This window comes from Cheilinus undulatus, linkage group 5 (genome assembly GCF_018320785.1).
Source record: "Cheilinus undulatus linkage group 5, ASM1832078v1, whole genome shotgun sequence".
NCBI classification, from domain to species: Eukaryota; Metazoa; Chordata; class Actinopteri; order Labriformes; family Labridae; genus Cheilinus; species Cheilinus undulatus.
The window spans coordinates 23,285,291-23,309,017 of NC_054869.1; the positions used below are offsets into that span (position 1 = coordinate 23,285,291).

Here is a 23,727-nt window from a genome sequence, read left to right on the forward strand (position 1 = left end):
GAAAATGTCCATATTTTTAGGCCAAAAAATAAATTCTGTAAACTAATTTAAGAAGGCTCAACCTCCACTGTGATAGACCTTAGAGAATGAAATAAGCTATTTCGCATTTAAAACAGCTTTTGTTTCATTTTGGGATTTTTGGATTGTTTTAAACAAAATGTGGTTGATTTTCTGTTTGGATACAGACCTGCTTTTATTTTGAAAGAATTTGAGGAAGATTATGGCATAAACTTAATCAAAGAAAAAGGAATTTGTTATGGATTGAAAAATAAATAAGGGAACAGTCAAAAGGTAAATGTTTGATATTACAAGTTGCAGATGACTTTTGACTTGTCCACTGAGCAGCAGTGGCTGAACCAAAGTGTGTTGAAAGGGAAATTAAAACATGCAATTAATCAAGATTAAAGACATTCTATTAAAAATTATGGACTTTAATTAATCGCAATTAATGCATTGATGCTGGCAGTCCTAGTTTTAATGTTTTTTTGCTGCAACTGTAGCACATGGCAGGACAGCCTGCTGTGGAGGAACAGCAAGCTGAGGGTAGCAACAGACATCCATGTTTGTTTTTCTTCTGAAGTCATGGGATCATGTGAGGTTGTTGGCAGGTTAGCAGGTGTGTGGTCTCAGTGGTCTCACTGTCTCGCTGAGTCTTCTATTGTGTGCACTCACAGGATTATAAGATGAAAAATAATTTGTCCTTACGTCTATGGTCTCCCACATTTTTGTCTAATCAGAGCCCAGTGTAGTGCTGTTCTAATGACGCTAACCAAGCCTTCATAGCTCTTACAGAAGGTTTTCAAGTGAGCCTGGAAGATAGGTGACTTTCCAGGGTTTTTAAAGATGAAATCCACACCAGCAACTCCAATACTGACCATCTTCTTATCCATTTCATAATCCATTTTTTGATTGTCCCTGCCACTAGCTTGAGCCTTAGCCACCATATCAGTTTCTCACAATGCATTGTGACAGGCTATGACAACCAATGGCAGGCTGTTCCATCATCACGTCAGATAGCGGCTAATTACTCATAATGACGAGAAAGAGACACAGAGAGGCTGTGATGTGTCTCTCTGTCACTGCAGACAGAAACTGCTTTGATTAATGACTTAAAATAAGCCAATACAAAAAGGTGCAAGGACTTAAAAAAATGTGGATATTTTAGAGACATCTTGTCACAGAATGATTATCTTTTCACTTTTTGGTCCCTCAGAGATGTCTGTGCAAAAAATCCTTAGTTATTATTGTTTACTGTATGCAATACATACAATCTCTGGGCTTTGATTTCCATTTAGTTCTTTCTTTTATCTTTATATTCTCTGAAATTTTTTAAAATTCACGTGACATTACCGCAGCAGACATATACTGAAAGCCCAGGTTGTTCTGAAAAAGGATGTTAAGAGCTTGACTGCGCACCACAGGGTTGATGTTTTACAAGCTTTTTAAGACAACAAGTCCAGGTGAGACAAACTGGTTAAAAAAAATAGCATCAGGCTCAGGGAGTTAAGAGTTGAAAATCGTCTAGTTTATGGCCAGCCTAGGTGTAGCTACAAGACTTTGTTTCTATGCCAGCTGCTCAAATCCAGAAAAAAAAATCTTGTTGAATGACAGCCACTTTAAAGAAATCAGATTAACTCCCTTATCTACTCACATTAAAAAAGCTCCAGATGCTCTGACTGTTGTGTCACCTCCACATTCACTCAAATGTTTCATGAATAATTTCTACAAGTTTTATATTTTATCAAATATAAAAGCAAAGTTAAATGTTACTGTTCTGATAAACATCCTGTAGAGAAAAACTGTCAGAAGAGACAGAACTAAAGTCAAAATATTCTTTGACTTAATTCTGAAATCACATCATCAGCATTGCCCCAGATGGCTGTTTCACCTCATGGCGAGGTCGCCGATGTACTGACCGTTTGAAGAGTGGCCCGGTCCTCCAGATGTTGGTGTTTCCCACGCAGCCCCGCGGCGGCTCGGTGATGTTCTCCTTCTCGAACAGCTCCTGCAGGGACTGAGCCACCACCGCCACGGCATCCGCAATGTGCGCCGACTCGTTTTTACCGTTAATTAGCTGGAGGCCAAGCAGGCCTGCACCACGCAAAACACACAAACACAAAACATACACGCACAGTCACACGCACACACACACAGAAAAGAGAGGTGAGATGCACAGCAGGGAGATAATGAGGTTGCAGACTGAAGAGTGCCCTCATTCATACAGACATGTTAATTAAAAAACTCACATTTTAATTTTACAGATGTAACTAAAAGAGTGCTTGAGTGTAATTCAAACATGATCACACATTCAGGAACACACTCTCACACACACACTCACTCAGGGCTTCAGGCGTCATCTCAGTGTTCAGTAATACCAAACTGCATGCTGGGAGTTCACTCTGAGAATTACAGCCGTTTGTCTCTCAGGACAGAAAAGCCTCACTGAGACAGTATGAACCGTGTCTGTTGTTTTTCTTCAGCAGAAACTCGTCACACAGTGATGAAAAGTGTCGACATTCGTTCTCCAGCTAATAGTCAACAGCTTGCTAACTGCTAGAAGTCCCAGATGAATCCTCTGCCAAAAAACTCACAAACAACTGCTTTCAAAAACAGTGCTGAGTGAAAGCCAATGCTGTTTGATTTCTCAAGGACGTCACGGACAAAACAGAAAACATTTGCTTGCTCACATTCGTCCATAAAAGAAGCACAGACAGACAAGCAACTACCAGCTACAGATACAAATACATCTCTCTTAAACTTCTGAGAGCAGCTAGATTCTCAAAAAGAAGAGCGACTTCAAACTGAAACACCTAGTTTAACTCTTGAAGATGACAATCCAAACAACTAGCAACAAATCAACTACAGCCGACTGACATGTTAACCTTAAACGACCGGTTAGTTATTGCAGTAGGATTGGGTGGTGTTTATTTTTTAATACAATCATACCCTCCCAAAATTTAACTGAGGCATATGGTGTTACTGCCAGGTGTTAAAAAAGCACATTATACAAGCACTTGTTGGTGTGCATGCACAAGCATCATGTGCCTCTACAGGCGCTTAATTTAATCCTTTATCAAAGTGCTTCAGCTCTAACAATTATGTTGATAAGGCGATGTTAACAGAAGCGCTGGAAGTGATTTACAGTTGAAGAATTGTTCTCAGACAAGTAAACCATTACTCAGGACAGAGGTGCAAACAAAGTTTCTTTCTTTTTCCTCTCCATCTATGACACCTGTTGTCTCTTCTTCTCTCTCTTCTGCCCTCTCCTCCCAGAGATAATCTGAGAAATAATAATCACCTATTTTCATGTAGGATCTGGGAATGTTAAGTAATGTTCAGTTTATTTTCAAACAGATAGCAAATGGTCTTAAATTATTATTTCTGCGTTGTGCAACAAGGCCAAGCTCTCTCCTCCCACAAGTTTACTTTATAGGAAGCTTACGAAAAAATTACAGACTACATCCTTGCCTAAAATAACCAACAAGCACCGATAGACTTTAAATATTTACCATAAAAAAAGGGCTAAAAATAAGAATGAATGTTTTTAAAAACCTTTGATGGTTGTAATTGTGCCTGATGTTGCTGCTGCAGGATCCACTGCATGTGGTTAGAAATAAATGAAACTGAAATAATTTTTTTCTGCGATCTACACCAAGGAAGAAGCATTAAAGTGTTTTTAAACTCATGTTGTTGTGGATCACATTACAGCCAGCAGTTCAGGTTCAACAGTTTTACTCTAGAGAAGACCATACCGCGATGCTGTGCAGTACTGTGGCAGCACTTGTGCAAGTGCTGTGCCTGGCCATGACGCACAAGTTTCTATGCGCTGGTATGTATGTTCACATTAAACTTTTGCAAAATGGTCCTAACATCATTAGCAGGAGTTCTGCCATAACTTTTAAAGCATATTTACACAAACACAGTAGTGCTGTTGGTGGGAATGGACATCTACTCTCGAGGCATTAATTGTAAACATGCACTCATTACGCAGCACCGGCTTCATGACAGTAATTAAAGCAACACCAAGGGTGTTTTTTAATACCCCAGGCTACGGTATTATCACCCATTTCTATTTGCAATCAAAATAAGAAAAGCTTACATATTTGCAGTCACAAGTATCAGTTTTTGAACATTTACCTAAGTAAAAGCTGCCTCTTATTCTCTTTAACTACTAGCCAACAATTTATTTCAAAAGCCAGCTAGTTTGAACATTTTACAACGACCATCTCTAAGACTGATCATTTTGGTTGGCCAATCTCACCTCTTTCAAGAAATTAATTATCTACAAAAAGCTGAGTATTGCTAACAAATATCTGGTTACAAAAAGCTTACACTTCTATTGGTTTTTTTGTATCCTACAACAGTAACTGCCCGCAGGAAATGCTCTGAAACTGAAGTCGTGGAAGCTGTGGGGCCTCGCCCTTAAAAGCACAACGACACAATCAGCACACATCCTACTCAAGGGAAAAAAGAGGTACAGATGGAGTAAAAATGGATAGTTATAGTTCACCACTCTTTCTAATTCAAATGAATAGTTCCAGTGGAGTAAAACTTCAGATTCTGGATGATAAATGCTAACAGTCTTAGCCAGCTGCTGCTCAGTTAGCTGGAGCATCGAATGCAGACACTCATTCTTCATAATGTGACGAGTATCTGATGAAAAAAAAAATCAACATCAAAATCCACAATGTCACAGTACCGCTGTGTAGGTTTCTTTTGAGGGATTTTTTTTTAGAAGCAACCTGCAAACAACCCTATTCCTGTGCTGATAAAGGGGATGAACACAATAACAGGAGCACTTGTATGAGCCTGTACAGTCCATCACGACCACTCTGCAGACCGAACAACAAAGCAATAGCACTGCTTTTGTTGACCCAGTTGTTAATCTGCAAAGCTGTAGAGCTGTGTTCAGGTGCTCTACAGGTGTTCAAATAATTCTGCTCGTCCCCTTTACATCATAGCAAACCTGTGAACTCACTTGACTGTGATCAAGCAATAGATGCCCTTCACCTGCCTTTAGCATGAATAAGATAATAAACACCCTTGTTTATATGGGTGTATGATAATATGACACAATAAGAAATTAAAACATCAGATAAACGAATTTCTCTGCCTGCTGCATATGAAACCAACCCCTGACAAATCAGTACACATTTTGATCTATTTCTGTTTTTAGAACAGGTCTGGAGCATCTTATAGCTAGCAGCAGTTTGTTTGCTTTTTGAGAGACGCTGCCAGTGTGCTTAAGATAGACTTATAATGCTTTCATGCATCTAAAAGAACGCTTTGATGTCAGATTTGCTTAAAAGCTGTCTGGTTGGGGGGGTGCATAGTTTATTAAGTCAAGCTACGGTTATAACTTGATTAGGCTATTGAGCTAGACTGTCCTCGTCCCAGTATGAAGGCACCAGGAAAATGGACAAAAGCAGTTTGCTACTTTATTTAAATGATCCCCATTCTTCTTTTCCTTACATCGATGTATTTGAATATGTTTACCTCCTTCAGCTGACACAACATCCATTTTGTTTAAAAATGCATGGTTTTCTATCTTGCAAACTCATATTAATACCTCCTGTTTTTTTTCTTTCTATGGCTGCAGCCTCTGAGTCAAAGCCCAGAACTGTGAAGTATGCTCAGGATGTCTAGGCTAGTTTTGTCCAATAGAGGGATACGTGCAAATGAATCAACCTCCAACCACAATAGCTAGGTTTGTTTGTCTGACTTTAAGTAATTTTACCAATAAGATTTCACTTGGACAAACATTTAACACAATAAATCAACATCTTTTTTACGTCGTTTAAATGTACTGACTGTGTCTCTGCTGCTTGTGAAGATACACAAAAGCCCATTGATCCATTGTCATCTGATCAGACAGGTTTGTCAAAACATTTCCCCTCCCCTTCTGGGGGTTCTTGGAGAAATCCCAGGCAGCATGCTAAATCTTACTACTATGATTCGTGACAAGTCATTCTGTCTGTTTCGATTTGCATGCCACACTGATGCTCCAGTTGTCCTTGATACCTCTCAGAAGACTTCTTGGGTGTACTGGTTCAAAACTGGTGGTATAAAAAAAATCCCAAGTATGTACAGATTTTCAATAAAATCTTCAAATGAGTCATCATTCGCAGATTTCTGCTGCGTTCCTTTTAGCTCAGTAGTCAGATGTTGGAGCTGGAATGACATGATTCCTGAGTGAATGCGTTCCATTTGCTATGAGTTTTTAAGAGTGAGTGACAGAGCCAGAAAAACAACTGGACTTTGTTGAAGCACACCCACAATGGCTGAGATCATAAATCTGCTCGAAAATCCCTGATCAAAGTAAGCTCTCTTTAATGGACTTCATTACTGTTTTGTCATCTGTAGTCGCTGGTACAGTGTAAACATGTTTGAACATGGGTCTGTCTCTGCACAGCCAGCATCACACAGCAGTTTCAGTGCATGCACCCGAACTTTGTAAAGAAGTCAAAAGGTAACGCTTTAATGCTCCACTTATTGTGTTGTTGGTCTATCACTGCACATACACACTGGCACGCAGAGACGCTGCGCCATTAAGCAGTTATTTCTGGAAAACCGCCCCTTTCAATGCAAATTGGCCTTATTGCATGAAGCATCTAATGATGAGGATGGTAACAGCATTGCATAAATAGAGTAAAAATTAGCCTACTCTCTGTGAGAGCTGACGGAAGTGCGCTGCAGTTTTTATGATGCTCAAATATTCCAGAGATCAGGAAACAATTTTGCCTCTGTATGACTTCAAAATAAATCATAATAAATTATGTGGAAATAAAGTCAATAAATATTACTTTGACATTGCTTTTACTAAGCCATAACCACTTTTTTATCCATGTGTGGCACCGCTACACAAGACAATGATGTGGTTGTTTTATTAGTTTCCTTCATTCAGAGAGGAAACTTTGTCAGGGTGGTGCTTAAGTGAACATATCAAAAATGCCTTTAATTAAATGCACTGTCTGTTATTCTGAACACTTAACAGAATCTGTAGGGGATTGTTAACTCTACCAAACACTTTTGGCCATAGGTAAGGGCTGGAACTTGAATGATAGGTAGGGGCTTTAACTTCTAGGTCTAGTTTTCACTTACTTCACTTCTCTACACTTGGCATCAATCCACCTGTTCATCTCACAATCCATGTAACACTCAATAATAGTAACACCCTGATATTTTTGAACTCCTTTTGCTCTCAGTAATTGTCTTTAATGCATGGATACATGACAAGATTAAAAAAACTTAATTCCTGTGTAAACAGAAACTCAGGACATTTTCAGCTTAGACTGTTGTCTATGAGTTAGGGCTCTGTCATTTCTTAGTGTTTGCTATCTGACTGTTTAAATGGCTTTAACTATTTTGGCGTCTAAGTAGCTGAAAAAAGAAGTATGAACTCCTGTGTCTGTACAACCCTCTATCTTGCCATGCTATTCCAAAGACAAAAATATACCATGGTCTTATTTTCTGAAAAAATAATCTTAGGAGAAAACAACAATCTTATGCTAGTGGTGCAGAATTTTACAATGTGAATTTTCTGCTGCAGTGTTAAACTCAAGGTCACCACGCTAGATCTCCTCTGGAGCTTCCTGCCACATCTCATGGCTTTCAAAAGCCTTAAAAAGATGTAGCTGAGAGCTCTGCAGGAGTCTAGTAAGTAAACCTTGAATATCTGTCATCTCTGTAGAAGAGACATGAACATTCAAATAAAGTGAAAGGCTTTAATGTGAAACGGTTTCCCTAAAAAGAAACCTCAAACTTCTCCAACAGAGACAAAACAGCTGAGGGTTATTTTCAGAGTGCAGTCTGGCTACACTTTTAAGAACATGATGGATCATTTTTTGACACGTCTTGATCTCAGGAGAGACAAAGATGTGTAGAAAAATGACGCATCATTTTTTAAGAGTGCAGCAGCTGGTTGGTGAGGATGTTTTTCTAAAAAATAAAAGCCACAGCAACAGAGCGGGGAGCCCATTACCCAGCAGCCAGAGAGACATACGAAATGTTCAAAATGTACTGAAATAGGGTTTAGCTTACATTTGTAAACTTGAATATTGGTGTTATATACTCAATTTTATTAAATCCTTTATATATAAGCTGTCTTTACATGTAAGTGTTCCATTACTTAAAAATCAGCAGACATTTGTTCACTATTGAGAAACTAAATCATTAATGAATTTCCTCATTGATATCTGTTCATGTTTAGATAAGTCAGATTAAGGTATATGCATATTTTAGATAGATGTTCATTATGACAGTCGGTGTGGTATAAAACTGACATGTACTTTAAGCTTGAGGCTGAAATAAGGGTAAATTCTTAAACAACACCCCCATGAATAACTTCTTTGTTAAGCTTTCTTAAGTGTATACATCACGTAGTCCTCTGGCTGACTGAATAATCTGCTGTTTTAAAAAAAACCCGCGTCCTGCCCAGCAGGGCAGGTTCCATGTTGCCGTGGACAGGTCATCCACTGACCAATGGCAAAGGGCAAAGCATCAAGCAGGAAACAAGAAGCAGCGGCGGCATCTTACCAGTGTTCGCTCAGACACACGTCAAGGTAACCGCAGCGACATTAGCTGATTATCAACAACCAACCCCACCCCCATCGAACCTGAATAAAACTTGACAGCCCCCCCCCCCCGCTTTCACCTGCACCCCACCCCACCCCACCCCAACCCGGCCCCTGTTTGGCAGCAAATGTTATTGGCTTGTCTACTGTGAGAACGGGCAGACGGGCGGGCGGACGACACACACTATAGAAGATGAAACAAACAAAAAGATGTTAGACACATTTAAAGCCACAGTTACAATGAGCAAGAAAAGAAAATAGTGGTTAGGAACCTTTAAACATGTGTTTTCTTTTTTTTTAAGGGATGTTTAAACGTTCAACCAGCAGTCTGAAGAAAATCAGAAAGAGAAACACACCAGGACGTTGAGAAGCTAACTGTGATGAGGATTAGTTTCCTTCATCAGAGACCTACAGCACTACCAGAGAGAGGAGAAAGAAACGTAGGGGAGAGCAGCCATGTTTCCACCCAAATCTTTTCAAGATATCACAAAAAACTAAAAGTCTTTCCTCTAGATTTTTTGAGCAAACAGCTGATGACCATAAGAATTCTGTCCTTAAAAAAGCCTACTAGCACACAACAATCCCCCAAAATAGAGGAAAAATGGGAAAGCTATTGCTGATAAAAATGCATATCATCTTCTCCAGTCTTTGAGGGGTAATTTAAATTTCCCCCAGAAGACTACCCTTACATTTTTCAGGTGCACTCTTTTAAGTAACTTTAAATCATAGGCTGAATTTAAATCATACATCAGATTTATCCAGCTTCATGCAATGGTCATGGGAATAGCTGCGCTGTCGCTCACATTTCCTGTTTAAATGAAGTTCCACTGACAGCAGGGATAGCTGCTCCAGCAGGTTTTAAATTTCTGCATAACTGCCTGCAGTATTTCATCTTCTTTCCCAGCAACAGAAAGCGCATTTCTGTTTGGTCTGAATTTAAAACTGCAAGCCTATGAATACAAATATAGAAACAGTAGATAAAGGCTTTTTTCCCTCTGAACAGCTGCAATGATGTCCCTTTCAAGTGTTTATGGTCTTATGAAGCCAATCTTTTAAAATTCAAAATATGCCCAAATCTTACCCGAGTTATACCCAAGTTTTACTCTCGCAAAACTCTGAGATTGAGCTGAGAATTATCTTTGGAGTCGGTTGGAAACAGGGCTGAAAGATAGAGGCAGAGAAAGACTTCTAGAGGAGTGAGGAAGAAGAGTAAAAAAGAAGAGAGGTGAGGAAGAAGAGGCAGAGGTTGACATACCATCTGGGGCTTCACTTAGAGCTTTGCCTGTCATCTCTCTCTCTCCGACCAACCAGACATAACCAGAGCCGGTCATGTTGAGCTGACGGGCAGCTTTGTACACAGCTGCAGCTTCATCCTCACTGCAACAACACACAGAAGGTAAAGAGCAATGTAAGCTTCTGCGTCTGACGTTTTTTCATTTACAGGGCAACTGCACACCAGAGCTTGTGATATTATCAGCATAATAAACTTTGATATGTTTCTAGTAAAAATAAAACGATGATTTTCTCTATTTTTAATGACCAAAGATGGCAGGCAAATTCTTGCTCACTCTTAATCTTACAGAGCATTTAGATTATGCTCTGTCTCTTGTGGTTATGGTAGATTTTTGTTAATAATATCACTAAAGGTGTGAAGTTTCCTAAAGCTTTGGTGATTTTATGATTCAATCAGTCATTAAATAAATTTAACTTGTATCACTCTTGAACATGTAGTACCAAAAAGTATCTAAGGATGTAGTGGTGCTGGCAGAAGAGGGAATACTCTTTATTCATGCCCACATTTTCTTTAGTGGCACACTCAGCAAAAGGATAAGCAGTCTGTGTTATGGACTGTGTTTGGGTATCTAGTTCAGCTTAAAAAAGCCTTTTGTATTTGCCCGTCAACCAATTATTGACCTGCCCAATTATTATGAGCTGATATTATAAGGCATTTGGTTGATAACCAGTACCAACGTTTTGTTTTACCAATAATTGATATAATTAATTGATCAAAAAGTGCGCTACTTAGGCTCCACTACAAGGTCTGTTTTCTCCTCTCACTTTATATCCACAGTCTCACCAATGTCCTGCATACAACACAATCTGATTGGCTAGATAATAGTAACTTTATTTATATAGCACTTCTAAAAACAGATGATGTCACATGAGTACCAGGCAGCCAATCAGTGCATAAGCCTGGGTGCCTTACACACTGAGTGGATGGCATCACTTTCTCTTTTCCTACTGCTACTGTGCTGCTCTGTGCTGTTTCTCATGCTGATTGAACTGTGGCTAAATAATCTATTTTTTCTTATAATATTCTTTATTTTTAGAGAGGGGTCTGGCTACTACATTTCTGATGACCACTCTTACAGACAGTTTATCTGAGACACTGTAAATCTCAGTGCCCTAATTTGTCAGAACAATGTATTTCCAGTTTTACATTTTTTCAGTTCAACTTTATTCATAAACAAAGTCTGGCAGTTACATTCATGGAATAACCACACTGCAAACATTACAGTCTAAGAAATATTCCATAAAAAAAACAGAGGAAAAGATCAGAGGTCTAATCCGGGATTATATTATGCATAGACCAGTATAAGAAGTATGGTGGCTTACTTTGGCTTCATTAGCGTTATCTAAAGCTAGCACAGCTATGCTAGCAATGTGATAAACATTATAACACCAGCAGATGTAGCTAAGTTAGCTTAAGCAATGTAATCTTTGGCAAGCACAGCCTAAGCTAACATAGCTACGTAGATAACACATGTACATAGCTAACATAGCTGTTTTGTAAATCTAGCCTTAGCTATGTTGGCTACATACCCCCCTTAGCTATGTAGCTTAAGCAACGAGAGCTTTAGGAAACATAGCAAAAGCTAACTTAGCTAAGCAAATAATGTAGATGCTTAGCTTACGTGGCTGCTTTGTTAGCTTAGCTGTAGCTACCTAAGCTATGTAGCTATGTTAGTTACATAGCTCCATTATGAATTGTTAAGTTTAACAATATGAGCTTTAGCAAACAAAGCTAAAGCTAACTTAGCTTCACAGTTAATGTAGATACATAGCTTATGTAACTGCTTTGTGAGCTTAGCTTTAGCTCTGTTAGCTACATAGCTGAATTAGCTGTATAGCTAAGTTATCTACGTAGCTTTTTCAGCTAACTATGCAAGCTACATTGACTGCATTGGAATGTTTTCACGGATGTTTATGGACAGGTTTTTTCCTGTATCAGACTGTTCTCAGCTTTATTAAAGGTTTTGTAATTACGTTTAGTGAGTCAGGTTTTTTAACTATTAATTTTCGGTATCTTAACCCTGACCTTAACCCTCACCCTATCCATAAATGGAAGTTTAATCTGATTTTATTTTAAAAAAATGTTAGCATGTATTTACCTTTTGAGATACAGCATGAAGTATGTCAGATAAATGGTCCTGGCTGTCAGAAGGGAACAGGCTGCAGCCAGACTGTCTTTATCTTTTCTAATCTTGCAATTTTACTTTTGCCACAGTACGTACATTTTGTACATGATAACAAACGCATATCCATTCCAAATAAAATTAATCAGTCTCACAAATTACTAATAATTGGTATCAGCCCTGAAAAACCAATATTGATTGACCCCTACTCAGCAACACTTAACCCCATTGTATGGAAAAAAGCAGCACACATATCCCCCATGATATCATAATCAGGTGGATATAAAAGTGGATATACTCTGTAGTGAACGAAGAATAAGTGGAGTTATTACGTATAGCTGCACGTACTGCACTACACCACTGGTAGTTCTTAGGAACTACTAAGTTGTCCCTGACAAAAACATTTCAAAAAAATAAACACATCCCATGCAGCAACCTGAAAATGTTAAACATTGTAACAATGAAGTAAAAAAAAAAAAATTGCAAATGTTTCTTTAAAAGACTTCATATGAAATAGAAACTGCGTTGAGCCAATGTATACTGCCTTCATTAAAACTGATTTGTTAATTTTAAATGAGTATAGAGATTGTTTTTAAATTGTGCACCCATTTAGTAAAAAAAAAACAGAAAATAAGAAGTGTACACTTTTGGGAATAGCTACCTTTTGACCTGTAAAAATGTAAGTTAACTATTTCATTGTTCTTAAATCACTAAAGAGTAGTCTGTCTCTCTTTTCAGGTAAGTACTGTTGAAAGAAAAGCCTTTTAGCTTACTAAAATCAGCAACCCAATTTATAATAAGCCCTGTTGCCAGCTTGTAACTTTTGACAACCACCTTAGTCTTAATTTCTTTAAATGAGTTAGCCATAGCAAGTCAGTCTTTTGTCCCCTCTCTCAGCTAACTGAATTTTGTGTAGCATGACTTTACCCATCTATATCCTAAGAAAAATCTTATAACATGGCAGAAGCCTCATACATAAATCTGGCAACCAGTAACCAATTGCAAGGCAATCCACCTTATAGAGGATCACATCAGAACCAGAGTAAGACCCTTCCTCAAAACCAGCCAGCAACAACTTATAATACCCTTACATTTGAAACTGTATGCGCTTTCTGATTCGACTTGATACAAACCTAGCTGAGAGGATGATGACTCGAGCCTCCAGGTCTTTGGCCTCCAGCAGCAGAGACGTCAGGTTGGTGTCCTGGCTAAAGAGCAGCACCTTCTCCGCCTGAAGGACCGCCAGGCAGTGCAACAGGTCACATCGTAGGACATTGAGCAACACAGCAGAACAACACACCACAGGAAACATCATAGAGCAAGCATTATTAGCTATGACCCTTTCACGATACCCTCCCCACCCATCCCGAATCCCTGCCCCTGTGACCCCAACCTCGACCATGCTCCCTCTCACCCACACTACCACGGGCAGAGGAGGGCGGGCCAAAAAATGAGACAAAAAAGTGTTCAGGATCTGCTCAACTGAAATAAAAATCAAAGTCGAAGCTTGAATACAAAGAAGGGCAAAAAGTTGTGCGTGGTGTGGTGGCACATGCAAACTGAGGCGCTTTCAAGACTCCAACCAACCAACCAATCAGGGACGTGCATGTTAGAGCGCGCTGATGCAACCGCAAATTAAAAAAAAAAGATTGGAGTGGAGAGAAGGCAGAGGAGGTGAAGGTAGGAGGCAAGGTGTACAGGAGCAGAAGGAGGGGGAGGAGAAAGAGGTTTAATTACCAAAGTAAAAGAAAAAGAGGTTTGATGCTGCGGAGAAGTGAGAGGATCCTGGTGGGTGGTGTTCCTCAAATCTGTAGATAGAGCCTAGCCTCAGCCTGGCTGCATGCAACCCTTCACATGGAGAAAACTCAGGGAGGAGAGAGGAGAGGAGGGAGAGGAAGAGGAAGGGCGTCTCTCCTGCGAGTGTAAACCCATTCCCGGTGTGCAGGAATCATGAAAAATCAAAAGAAAGAAAAGGGATGGTGGAGAAAAGACGTGCCACCAGGATAAGAGTCTATCTCTGGAGCCGGGTTGGTTTTGGGTGGGCGGGGCTGACTGGTGTTTTGCTACTACTGGGCGAGCTCAGAGATTGGTTGGGCGGCGTGCATCATTTGACCATGCAAGTTTATACCTTGGGTGTTCTCCTGAAGTCAAAGTTCTGTTGGTCGATGTTTTCATAGTTCCTGTTTTTAGTCTGATGGGTAATGTGCACAGAGAAAATATGCAGACACAGAAGATTATAGACAGTCAGAAATAATGGGGGGCAGTAAAGCATCCAACAAATGATGGTTGTTTTTTTGCTTTCAGTCAGGAGGCTAAGGGGAGGCCGGAGTGCACAAACACATCACAAACTGTCTGTCTGTCTGTCCTTGTCGTGTAACACAGTGACCTCATTGGTTTATTTCTTCAGTTATATTTAGGCCGGGAGTTAAAAATACACCTGAAACCTGCCTGGCACGGAGATCAAACTGTGCTCTATTTTCAGAGCCGTGTGAGAACAACAGAAGCAAATAATCAGTCTGTGAAGGGAATCAGAAACCTGTCGAACTCTGATGCTCGTTCTCGCAAACACTTTGATGCTAATTAATCAAGAGCAGCACTGAGAAATGCTCTTTATTTCAGCTTCCCAACATAAATCAGACTGAGGCTGTATTAAAAAACTAAAAAAAACTGTTTACTGAGTCAGGATTTAATCAGGAGACATTTAATACTTAAGAGAGGATTGAAGACGCCACATTACAGCACGTAGATGTTCTTTTCTGAGCAAAAACTAGACTAAAATTTTCATTTTCCATTTTAATGTTGACACTTTTTGACACTAACCACTATGATTATTAAGCTAGAAAAGACATTTGGTTTTTGCTGTCTTTAATGTGGATTCTAGTTTCAATAACAGTCTAATAGCATTAAGTCATGACTGTTTCCTAATCTTAATCATAAGGCTGATTGCATAATACCTCTCTACTCATATTAATACCCATTATATCTCCCTGCTACTCTGGTTAGATTGCTGCAAAAAGTTGCATTTATCCACAGAGCTATCAATCATGTCATTACAACTACTATTTTTGGCACCAAAACTGTCAAACTTGTAATTTTCTAATTGCAAATTAACTCATAGCACGACACATAATACTCACAATACTGCTGAATCTAAATTACTACTTTTAGCTGCTGAATGTTGTGGTTAATGTTTGTCATACCAACAGTCACAAGCTAACAAGTCTTAAGACATTAATGTCAATGCTTTTAGATTTGAGTTGACTTAAAACTGACTCAAACAATGTCATATGATGACCAATTCAAGCCAGATACATACTGCTCAAGAGCTTCCATGTGGAAACTGAAACCTTGATTTAACAGTCAACAGATGCCTTTAAAAATGAATAAAACCTGAGTTAGTCATGAGACTGGTGTCATAAACCTGCCTCACTTTCCATCAAGATGGGTTTTATCGTGGCACACTGTGCCGAGCTGTGACTTTGCTCTCTGGTAACCTCTTCTGATGCTAAGCCAATGTGGCGGCGGAGCGTCCCATTAGTCCTCCACTCAATCCGCTCCAAATGTTAATCTCATTAAATTTACATCCTGACGTAAAGTCCCTGAACAGCACTCTCACTCACACACGCTGCTTTTATGAAGCTTTTCTCTTCATCTGTGGCTGTCTGTTTTTGGACCTGTTATTAGTTTAGGCTGAAGTCTACAATTTTGTTTTTTATGGCCACTCAGTCAATTTGTAATGTTCTTCCCCAAAAATAGGACTGAATTTTCTCCTTAATTTGTTTCATGAACTCTTCATTCTTGTCCAAATATGAAAAAGCCTGATGTGAACAGTCATTAACATTTTACTTCAGGTTTAGTTGTAATTTCACAAGACAACTGAAAACTATTACAGCAGACCTTATTCTGATGACTTTTAAGACTGAGATAAGCTAACAAGCTACCTGCTTTGCTAGCATACATATTGTTAGCAGTCTGAGCTTTTACTTTAAAATGAAGGAATAAGCTGCTTGTAAAAGCATTAAAGTCCCTGTAAAGTGATAAATAAATCTTTGTTTAGGTTTGCTGGATGACAGGCCACTGTGTTATGAACCACCAGGCCAAATTTCAGTCATGAAAAACATCTCCAAGTTTATAAAATCAAGCTTCAAAATCATGAAAAATGAGGCAGTAAAACTGCTCTAGGATGGTGTGGGCATGTCTGATGAATGAGCTAAAGCCACACCCATTCACGAGAAATACGATCCAGGTTTTAAAAAATCCTTCTGATCAGAGTACAGCTGCCTGGCTTTGCACGAGAACAGAGAGGCAGAAGTTGGGGATTGAATTTACTGTTTTCTGGCACAAATCTCTCTGTTCTGACAAATTTTGGAAATTTAGCTCACAATGAACAAGCACAGCATGTAGCTGGCTGTTACCTTTCAATGAAGTCCGCGACATCAGCTAACACCAGACTGAACTGACATTAAGTGCACAGAGATTTTATACCATTGTAACGTAAGGGGGGCGGGGTTATTCCCCATCAAGTACGGTGATGTCATGGGCTCCTTTACTTGCCCTGCTCAAATAAAACCAAGCCTGGAGAGAGTTGAAAAACTTTCCAGTGTTTTAAATTAAAAATGTAGTCACAAATAGATCTCAGTATTTTCACATGTTTACAGCAACCTTATTCCAACATATCTAGTGTGTTAAGACACAAAGTTTGGTTTTTACTTTGCAGGGACTTCACTGACATCATATCAATTCTGGGGCAGTGAAAAATTAGCTATCCTTTGACAAAAGCCATTGCTACTACTTAAAATCTTTCTAACATTGCTGTTAGCATAACTTAAGAGGAACCCAAATCAACTGCCTAACACTATCCAAAGGAAATAATTTGTTTTCTTTACAGTATTTGTACCTGCAGACATTAACACAAGTCACGCAAGCTAAACAATGGCACTGCAGATTTTTCTCTATTGTCTTTATACAGTATGTTTTAGTGTTACTGTACAGCAGCCTTCTGTGGTTTTCATCTTTATTTCATTATGAACCACATAAGATGGATGTTTAATTTAGAAACAACAGGCGCCCGGCAGTTCTGTTCACCTACTTTAACTAATGTGCTGTAATATTCATGGCTCTCCTCTAACATTAATGAGTCTCACTGTGGCTCTTCGTCAAGACAGGAAACAACATTTCTACTTTCCTAAACTTTTCTCGAGCCGTCTGAGCTCAGTTTTTATTTTTACTTTCGGTGTGCTTCACTGAATTCAATTTGCTGTGAAGTCAGGGCTGTTCTCCTGCAGATTCAACATCTTTCATGGCTTTAATTCAGTTTCAGCGCTGGAGATACGATTTATGAAGTTTTCATCAGTGAATGACTATGGAGGCTGCAGAAGCTCACAGAGTCTGTGTATCATCCATCATGCTCTCTATTGAGTTATTAACAGAACGCATACATTAGGTAACAGATGAACATCAAGGTATTTCAGCATTTTAGAAAGACTCAGAGATAAAATGAAGTGCCTCCTCAAAAGTAACAATGTATCTGTATATCTGTCTGAACACTTCAGATGTGTTCTTATTTTAGTCATCTTCTGTTTTTTATTTGTCTGGTGTTTCTTTTCAGTCTTATGTAAAAGTATTTTGAAACGTCTTGTCAAAATGTGCTGTACAAACAAACTTTCCTTGACTTGTATTCACAGAAGCTCTTACAAAAACAAATTTCTACATAGGAATCATTAAAAAATAAATAAATATAAAAGAGAACATGGTTTCACACTCACTGATGAGTGCTAGAACTCAACTCACCAGTTGTTTCAGTGGATGGGTGGAAGAAGAGCCCACAGCAGAAGCAAGAATGGTACCGTACAGTTTATCGCAGCTGTGAGGCCGTTTTAACACTCCTTTATTTATACATATAGTTCACTATGTAATAAAGTACTGTGGGAACGGGACCTACTGAGAAATGTGTTATTAAAGATATGATGCAGCGCTACATTCTCCCGACTCCCTTTTCAAAACTGTGTAAAAAATTATCGGGTGACAGAAAAGAAATTTTTGTATCTTTTTACTGAAAAGCCAGAAACATCAGAGATGACAGATTCCTACACATGTAGTTATTAGATTAAGAATTTATTTTAAAATCCTCCTCTAAAAAGGGTACAAAACAGTCTTCTCTGTATAATATTACCAGGCCTTTTTTTAAACACAAATTTGCATTTTTCATGCATTTGATTAGCCAGTTTACCACCTCAAATAAAAAGTATGACTTATTTTTACACAGAAAAATCACCAAAAGGGACATTTTCTATTTTCACTGTCAGATAATTGATATAAAATAATGTTTATTCATATGTTGACTTCAATCTCATTTCTAAATAATAATTTTGAGAGCATGTTAACATTGTAAACATAATATTATGATCTGTATTGTATCATGAGTTGAGTGTATTGTGCATCACTATAAAGAGTACTATGATAGTTCAACTCTATTTCTGCATGCTAAGAACTGAACTGTTCAAAAACATAATTTAACTGCATTTTTTATTGCAAAAATATGATTAATACTTAAGTTCCTCGTCTTATCTTTTTTTATTAAACACATCAATCATTTTTATTAAGAAAAACATAAAAAACAATGAAATCTGAATTTTGTATGATGTGCAGAGTGAAACATCTTTGCAGAAAAAAACATTAAACTGATATTTTGACACATTTCAGGTTACTGAAATATTGCATCTTCAATGATTTAAAAGTTGCAGTAAGCCATGCTGTGATTTAATCTTAATTTTGATAACCTGCCAAGCCTCAGTGCTGAGTGTGTTTACTTTTGACACTTGAAAAAGGGAATCCCAGCACACTTCTTTATATAACTCCAGAAACCTGTGCCATTAGAAAGAGAACCTGCTCAGTTGCCAAACCTACATGAGAAAATCTGGGGAGTAATTTTTCAAGAGTTATGATTATTTTACTCAAAAAAGTCAAATTTACATTTTCTTGAGTGTATTTTTTTATCAGCCATCGCCAGAGTTGGAGTAAAAACATGGATGAAATTCTGCCGGTGTAAAAATTTAACCAAACCCTATTACATTTAGATCCAGCTGCCATCGCTCATGGACAGTCACGACTGCAGCTCATTAGGTGTCCCTGCTGCAGCTAATCTTTAGCAATCAAGCTCTCCTCACCCGGTGGTGACACCAGTGCACTACAGCTTCTAGTCCAGTAACCTGGCTCCTCTTTAACCCTTGAATCCAGTGATTTTTCACTGAGTTTTTTTTGCTTTGTCTAACACCTTTTTGTCCTCTTTTTGTTGTGTTGTTTGTCTCCATCTCTCTGCCAACCACCAGCCAGGACACTCACCATCATTTGCAATACTGTTGTTGTCAAATAAACTCCTTTAACCCTACTATATTGTCTTGTTCTGCTCTTGGGTCCGTGCTATATGTTCATCATAATTGTTTCTTTAATATTAGAACTTTAAGTCTAATATCTATACATGGGCAAAAAAAAATCACACGTTGTTCCTCCATTTATAGGTGAAAAGGCAGCAGATTATCTATTTAGGAACATCAATCAATCTTTTCATCAATCTATTTAGAGTAAGATAAAGCTCTATATAAAGTGTTACTGAAGTCTATATGGTGAAGATTGTTCTATAATGAGTAGGAAACATATGTAAGGACTGAAAAACAGCTCTATATAGTATGGAAACAGCTCTGAAAGGATTCAGTACAACACTACTGAGTAAAAAAACAGCTGGAATGAGCAAACTATGTTCTGTATTACTCTATTGGGCACAGTTGTAGAGTTTATTTTGTCCATCATTGAGTACATAATCATCTTTTAAAATTAAAAAAAAAATCACTTCTCAGAGTAAAAAAAAAAAACTCTGAAAACATTATTCTGCAAGCAGAGTAAATTTTTACTCCAAATAGACCAGGAACAAATGTCAAATTTTCAGAGTAAAATTGTGTTCAATTTCAGTAAAATTTCCTCATTTAAATGTTCTGGGTACGGCCATTAATGACCGCCACAACCTGAACAGCATTTCCATCTTCAACAGACCCAGGCTTTATACATAGAAGCTTCCAGATACGGCCAACACTGTTACTGACAACTCTACCTGACCACCCTAATACATGGCCCTCTAACAGCCCTCATAACCCAACAGAGCTGGGACATCACTGCAGTTATCAAGCCTGCACTGATGTTTTTAACATGTATAAAGGCAAATGATGATAATAAGGCTGAAGCAATGTTGGTATTTTCTCAACAGATCATCTTGTCTACGACTCAAACTTTGGCTTTAAAGTCTAATTTACAAATTTCAGAGTAGATGCACAGTAGTGTGTAGTTCTGAACTACAGAGGGAGTCTGACTTCCTTTTCTAGAAAATCATTTTGAGGAAATATTTAGTTAGGATTTTAGAGATATTGCTTGGTTTTAATGTATTGATCTCTAGGAACTAAGAGTGGGGATTTTAATTGCTGCCATGGAAGTGAAATAAAGTCAAGGTCATTTTTTGTACCTTGAGAAAAAAATATTTGTATAATAAAGGAAGAAAAAATAAAACATTTAGGCTTGAATTCTAGATTTAAATATGTTGGTTGAAATGATATTGAAACCATAAAGGGCTTATGTGATCATCTACATGGTTAAAAACAAAGTTATTATAAATAAAAATGCTTCAATTTGTCATGAATTTGTCTTTATTTTTGTACAGGCTGTCTAATTTCATTTAAATTATAAATATGGTACTTTGAGCCTTAAGTACAATTTCACATTCCAGCACAAAATAACGTGCCTGCATTCGCGTGGTGTGTAATGAAGCCGATGAAAGCTGTACTCTTGTGTTACAGAATTATGATTCAGGCTGCACAAAGGGCATTCATGTTTTAATGTTTTAGCTACAAACACTGGTTTGTGTATTAACATATGACATTTCAACACCGGTCGCTGAACTGGAAAACAGATTTTTGAAGAGTAAAGATGTACCCATGACCTTTTGAATCCTGACTGTATAACTATGAACTCTAGCCTCCATCACTGCTTGTGGTAATAATGTTTTTTACTTTGATTGAATCTGTGTATTATCAGTATGTACTCTTCTATGATAGAAAGGGATGGAGAGAGGCAGAGAGCATTTCCACACAGGCAGAAACAAAACAAACAGGACTTAAATAGTGAAGCCAATCATTGCTTGTATAGCTTTGAGGTTAATTAGTGAAGTTTGTGAAATCTTCTGCAGTCAGAAGTCTGTTGACGGACACAAGCTGACATCTTGAGTTCATACGAACGAGTCCTGCAGGCTGAGCCTGCATTAGGAGATCTAGTGACGCCTCTTTACTCTGTGGAAAACTCTTTAGTACCGATTACAGTACAACGCTGCCGCCACATCAGCTAAATGTTGAAATTAAACTAAGAAATGATAAATTCACTAACCGCTATGTGACTCTTTTGTTTACAATGGATTTTTCTGTATGGGAGCACACTGAAAGTGGATTTGCTGAGTCTTTTTTTAGATTTCTATGCAGGGATTACACAGGACACTTACCTTTAGCATCTCTGACTGGGATGTATTTGAACTCTACAATGAACTGTTTGAATTCTTGCATAATATACCTTTAAACTGATTCAATCAATAAAAAACTCATCACTAAGCAGATTGCAGGACTTGGACAAGAGTTCTTGGTCATGTTGTGGGTTAAATATTTTCTTAGAAAGGACAACCATTTAAAAAAAACTTTTAAAAAAGTCATACAGTCACAAAAAAACAAAGTGAGTAGAGGACTTCCAACTCCTGTATTGTACAAGATACAAACACTGTTTTGTGAGTGAAATTGGTGTCCTTGTAAGAATAAATCTGAGGCCTGTTTTTGGTTAAAACACCTTAATGTCACACAGAGTTTATGAATATTAAAAAACAATCTGAGCCTGCTTGTGGCAAAACATAAACTTTTGGAGAAAGTTCAATTGCAGTCACTAAAAACTGTTCTGCAGATGCAGGCTGAAGCGATTTACCTGAGCAATACTAGAACTTTTTTTGTACCTGCAAGCCAATAAGACCCAAAATATGATGAAAGAGGGCCAAGGTTTTATACTACAGTACATTCTGAATTCAGGACATTAATGCTTTGTGTGACTTTCACAGAAATAAACACGTATAATTACTTCTTGTCTTACTGATTTCAAAAATGGTATGAACCAAAGTAGAACATCATCTGGAGATCAAATAACTGATAAACTAATCAGGTATTCCTCACTCCTGCATGAACTTAATAGTGTTTTCTTAAAGTTCTTTCACTCCAACAATTTGATACTCGTCAGAGAGAGTAAAGCTGACGTAACTGCCATCTACCAGCCTGCTGTACCCCGCACAGGAAGACAGACAGCCGTTTCAACAGTGAGGCGAGACGACAGTTAAGACAGAAGCAGCTGAGATGTGTTTGCACGGCTCCGACTCCGAGCTCCTTCAGTGTCGAGGTGATGAGAAACCAGACAACAGACGGCAGTGAAGAACTGAAAGATGACATGGACAGAAAGACGGACAAAGGCAGAGAGAAGGCTGGAGAGGTAAAGGCTTAAGAGAGAGAAAACTAAAGCCAGAAAAACAGAACTCTGAAGAGAAAAAAAAAAAACTCCACCGAAACTACACAGAGATAACATTTGCAGAACATATTCAACTTAAAATGTGAATAATTTTCATAATGATTGATACATGACAGAATGTTTTCACTCACAAGAACGCTGGGAAATCTGTTAGACCTGTTCAGAAACCTCCAGCTATGTTTGATACAGCATTTATTTAGGTTATGTGTCACAGTTTCTTTCCCTGAGTGCTCTACAAGACCCTCATCTTCCAATTGTAGTTGCAGAAAACTGCACTATCATGATGCTATCAGGTCAACATAATCTACTTACTGACATCCAGCAATTATTGTTCTTTAATCAGATGAAGCTATCTGAAACAACAGGGGACATTTGAAATACTAATAGTGTGATTTGTGAAGTACGGCTCATGCTGAGGTAGGAGAGAAGAACCCTGCCAGCATGCACTGGGGCAACTAACTTGTGGATTTATTATGCTTGTGTGTTGTGTGTTATTTTAACAATTAAAGGGTATGAAATTTAGATTAACCATCAAACCTTCCCCAGTGGGAAAATCTTAAACAACCTTATGATAGCATTTCCCACCAGCATTATCAGTATCTGAATAAGGAAACATCTTATATAAGAATATTTGTTCCACAACATAATTCTTGTAGTTGTTCATGGCGGATCAATATCTTACTCAAGCAATGCCCAACACTGTGCAAAGTGATAGCGAGAGACTGAATGTCTCACAAAAGTCATTAAAATTCAAGTCCCAGAACCAAACTCTGGATTATTAGTAGGTTTACAACAATGCCCATGAGTACATGAAGTGCAGCTAATTTTACTGTATTCTCCAAGACAAATGTAATAATCAAGATATTTTCACGCCTGCAATAAACCTCCTGAATTTCAGAGTGAGATCCATGTGTGAGCATAAACAGTCCTGCCAGTTCCCAGACAAATTTTCTACAAGAAGTCAAAGGAGCTGATGTGAAATCTAGTGGAAAATTCCAGAAATTCACCACAAGCAAGTAAGTAGGAGGGGACGGTGACTGGATGCATGATATTTGATTGTGCCCATTATCAAATATGCCAGAATTAACAAATTCATTTAAGCTGATGCAGACATAGGTATCGATATAAAAATATAGTTCAAAACCTAA

General features: G+C 38.2%; 1 protein-coding gene across 3 annotated transcripts in view; it reads right to left on the reverse strand.

Annotated features, from left to right (window-relative positions):
- grin1b (glutamate receptor, ionotropic, N-methyl D-aspartate 1b) overlaps positions 1 to 23,727 on the reverse strand; it is a 90,540-nt gene that overhangs the window by 44,645 nt on the left and 22,168 nt on the right. For 2 of the 3 annotated variants that reach the window (XM_041788402.1, XM_041788404.1), the window contains exons 5-8: positions 14,118 to 14,180; positions 13,123 to 13,220; positions 9,829 to 9,950; positions 1,917 to 2,091 (exon numbers count right to left, since the gene is read on the reverse strand). In XM_041788402.1, the coding sequence (XP_041644336.1) occupies positions 1,917 to 2,091; positions 9,829 to 9,950; positions 13,123 to 13,220; positions 14,118 to 14,180 (458 nt within the window). The remainder of the gene's footprint in view (positions 1 to 1,916; positions 2,092 to 9,828; positions 9,951 to 13,122; positions 13,221 to 14,117; positions 14,181 to 23,727) is intronic. The other variant, XM_041788403.1, reaches the window with a different exon arrangement.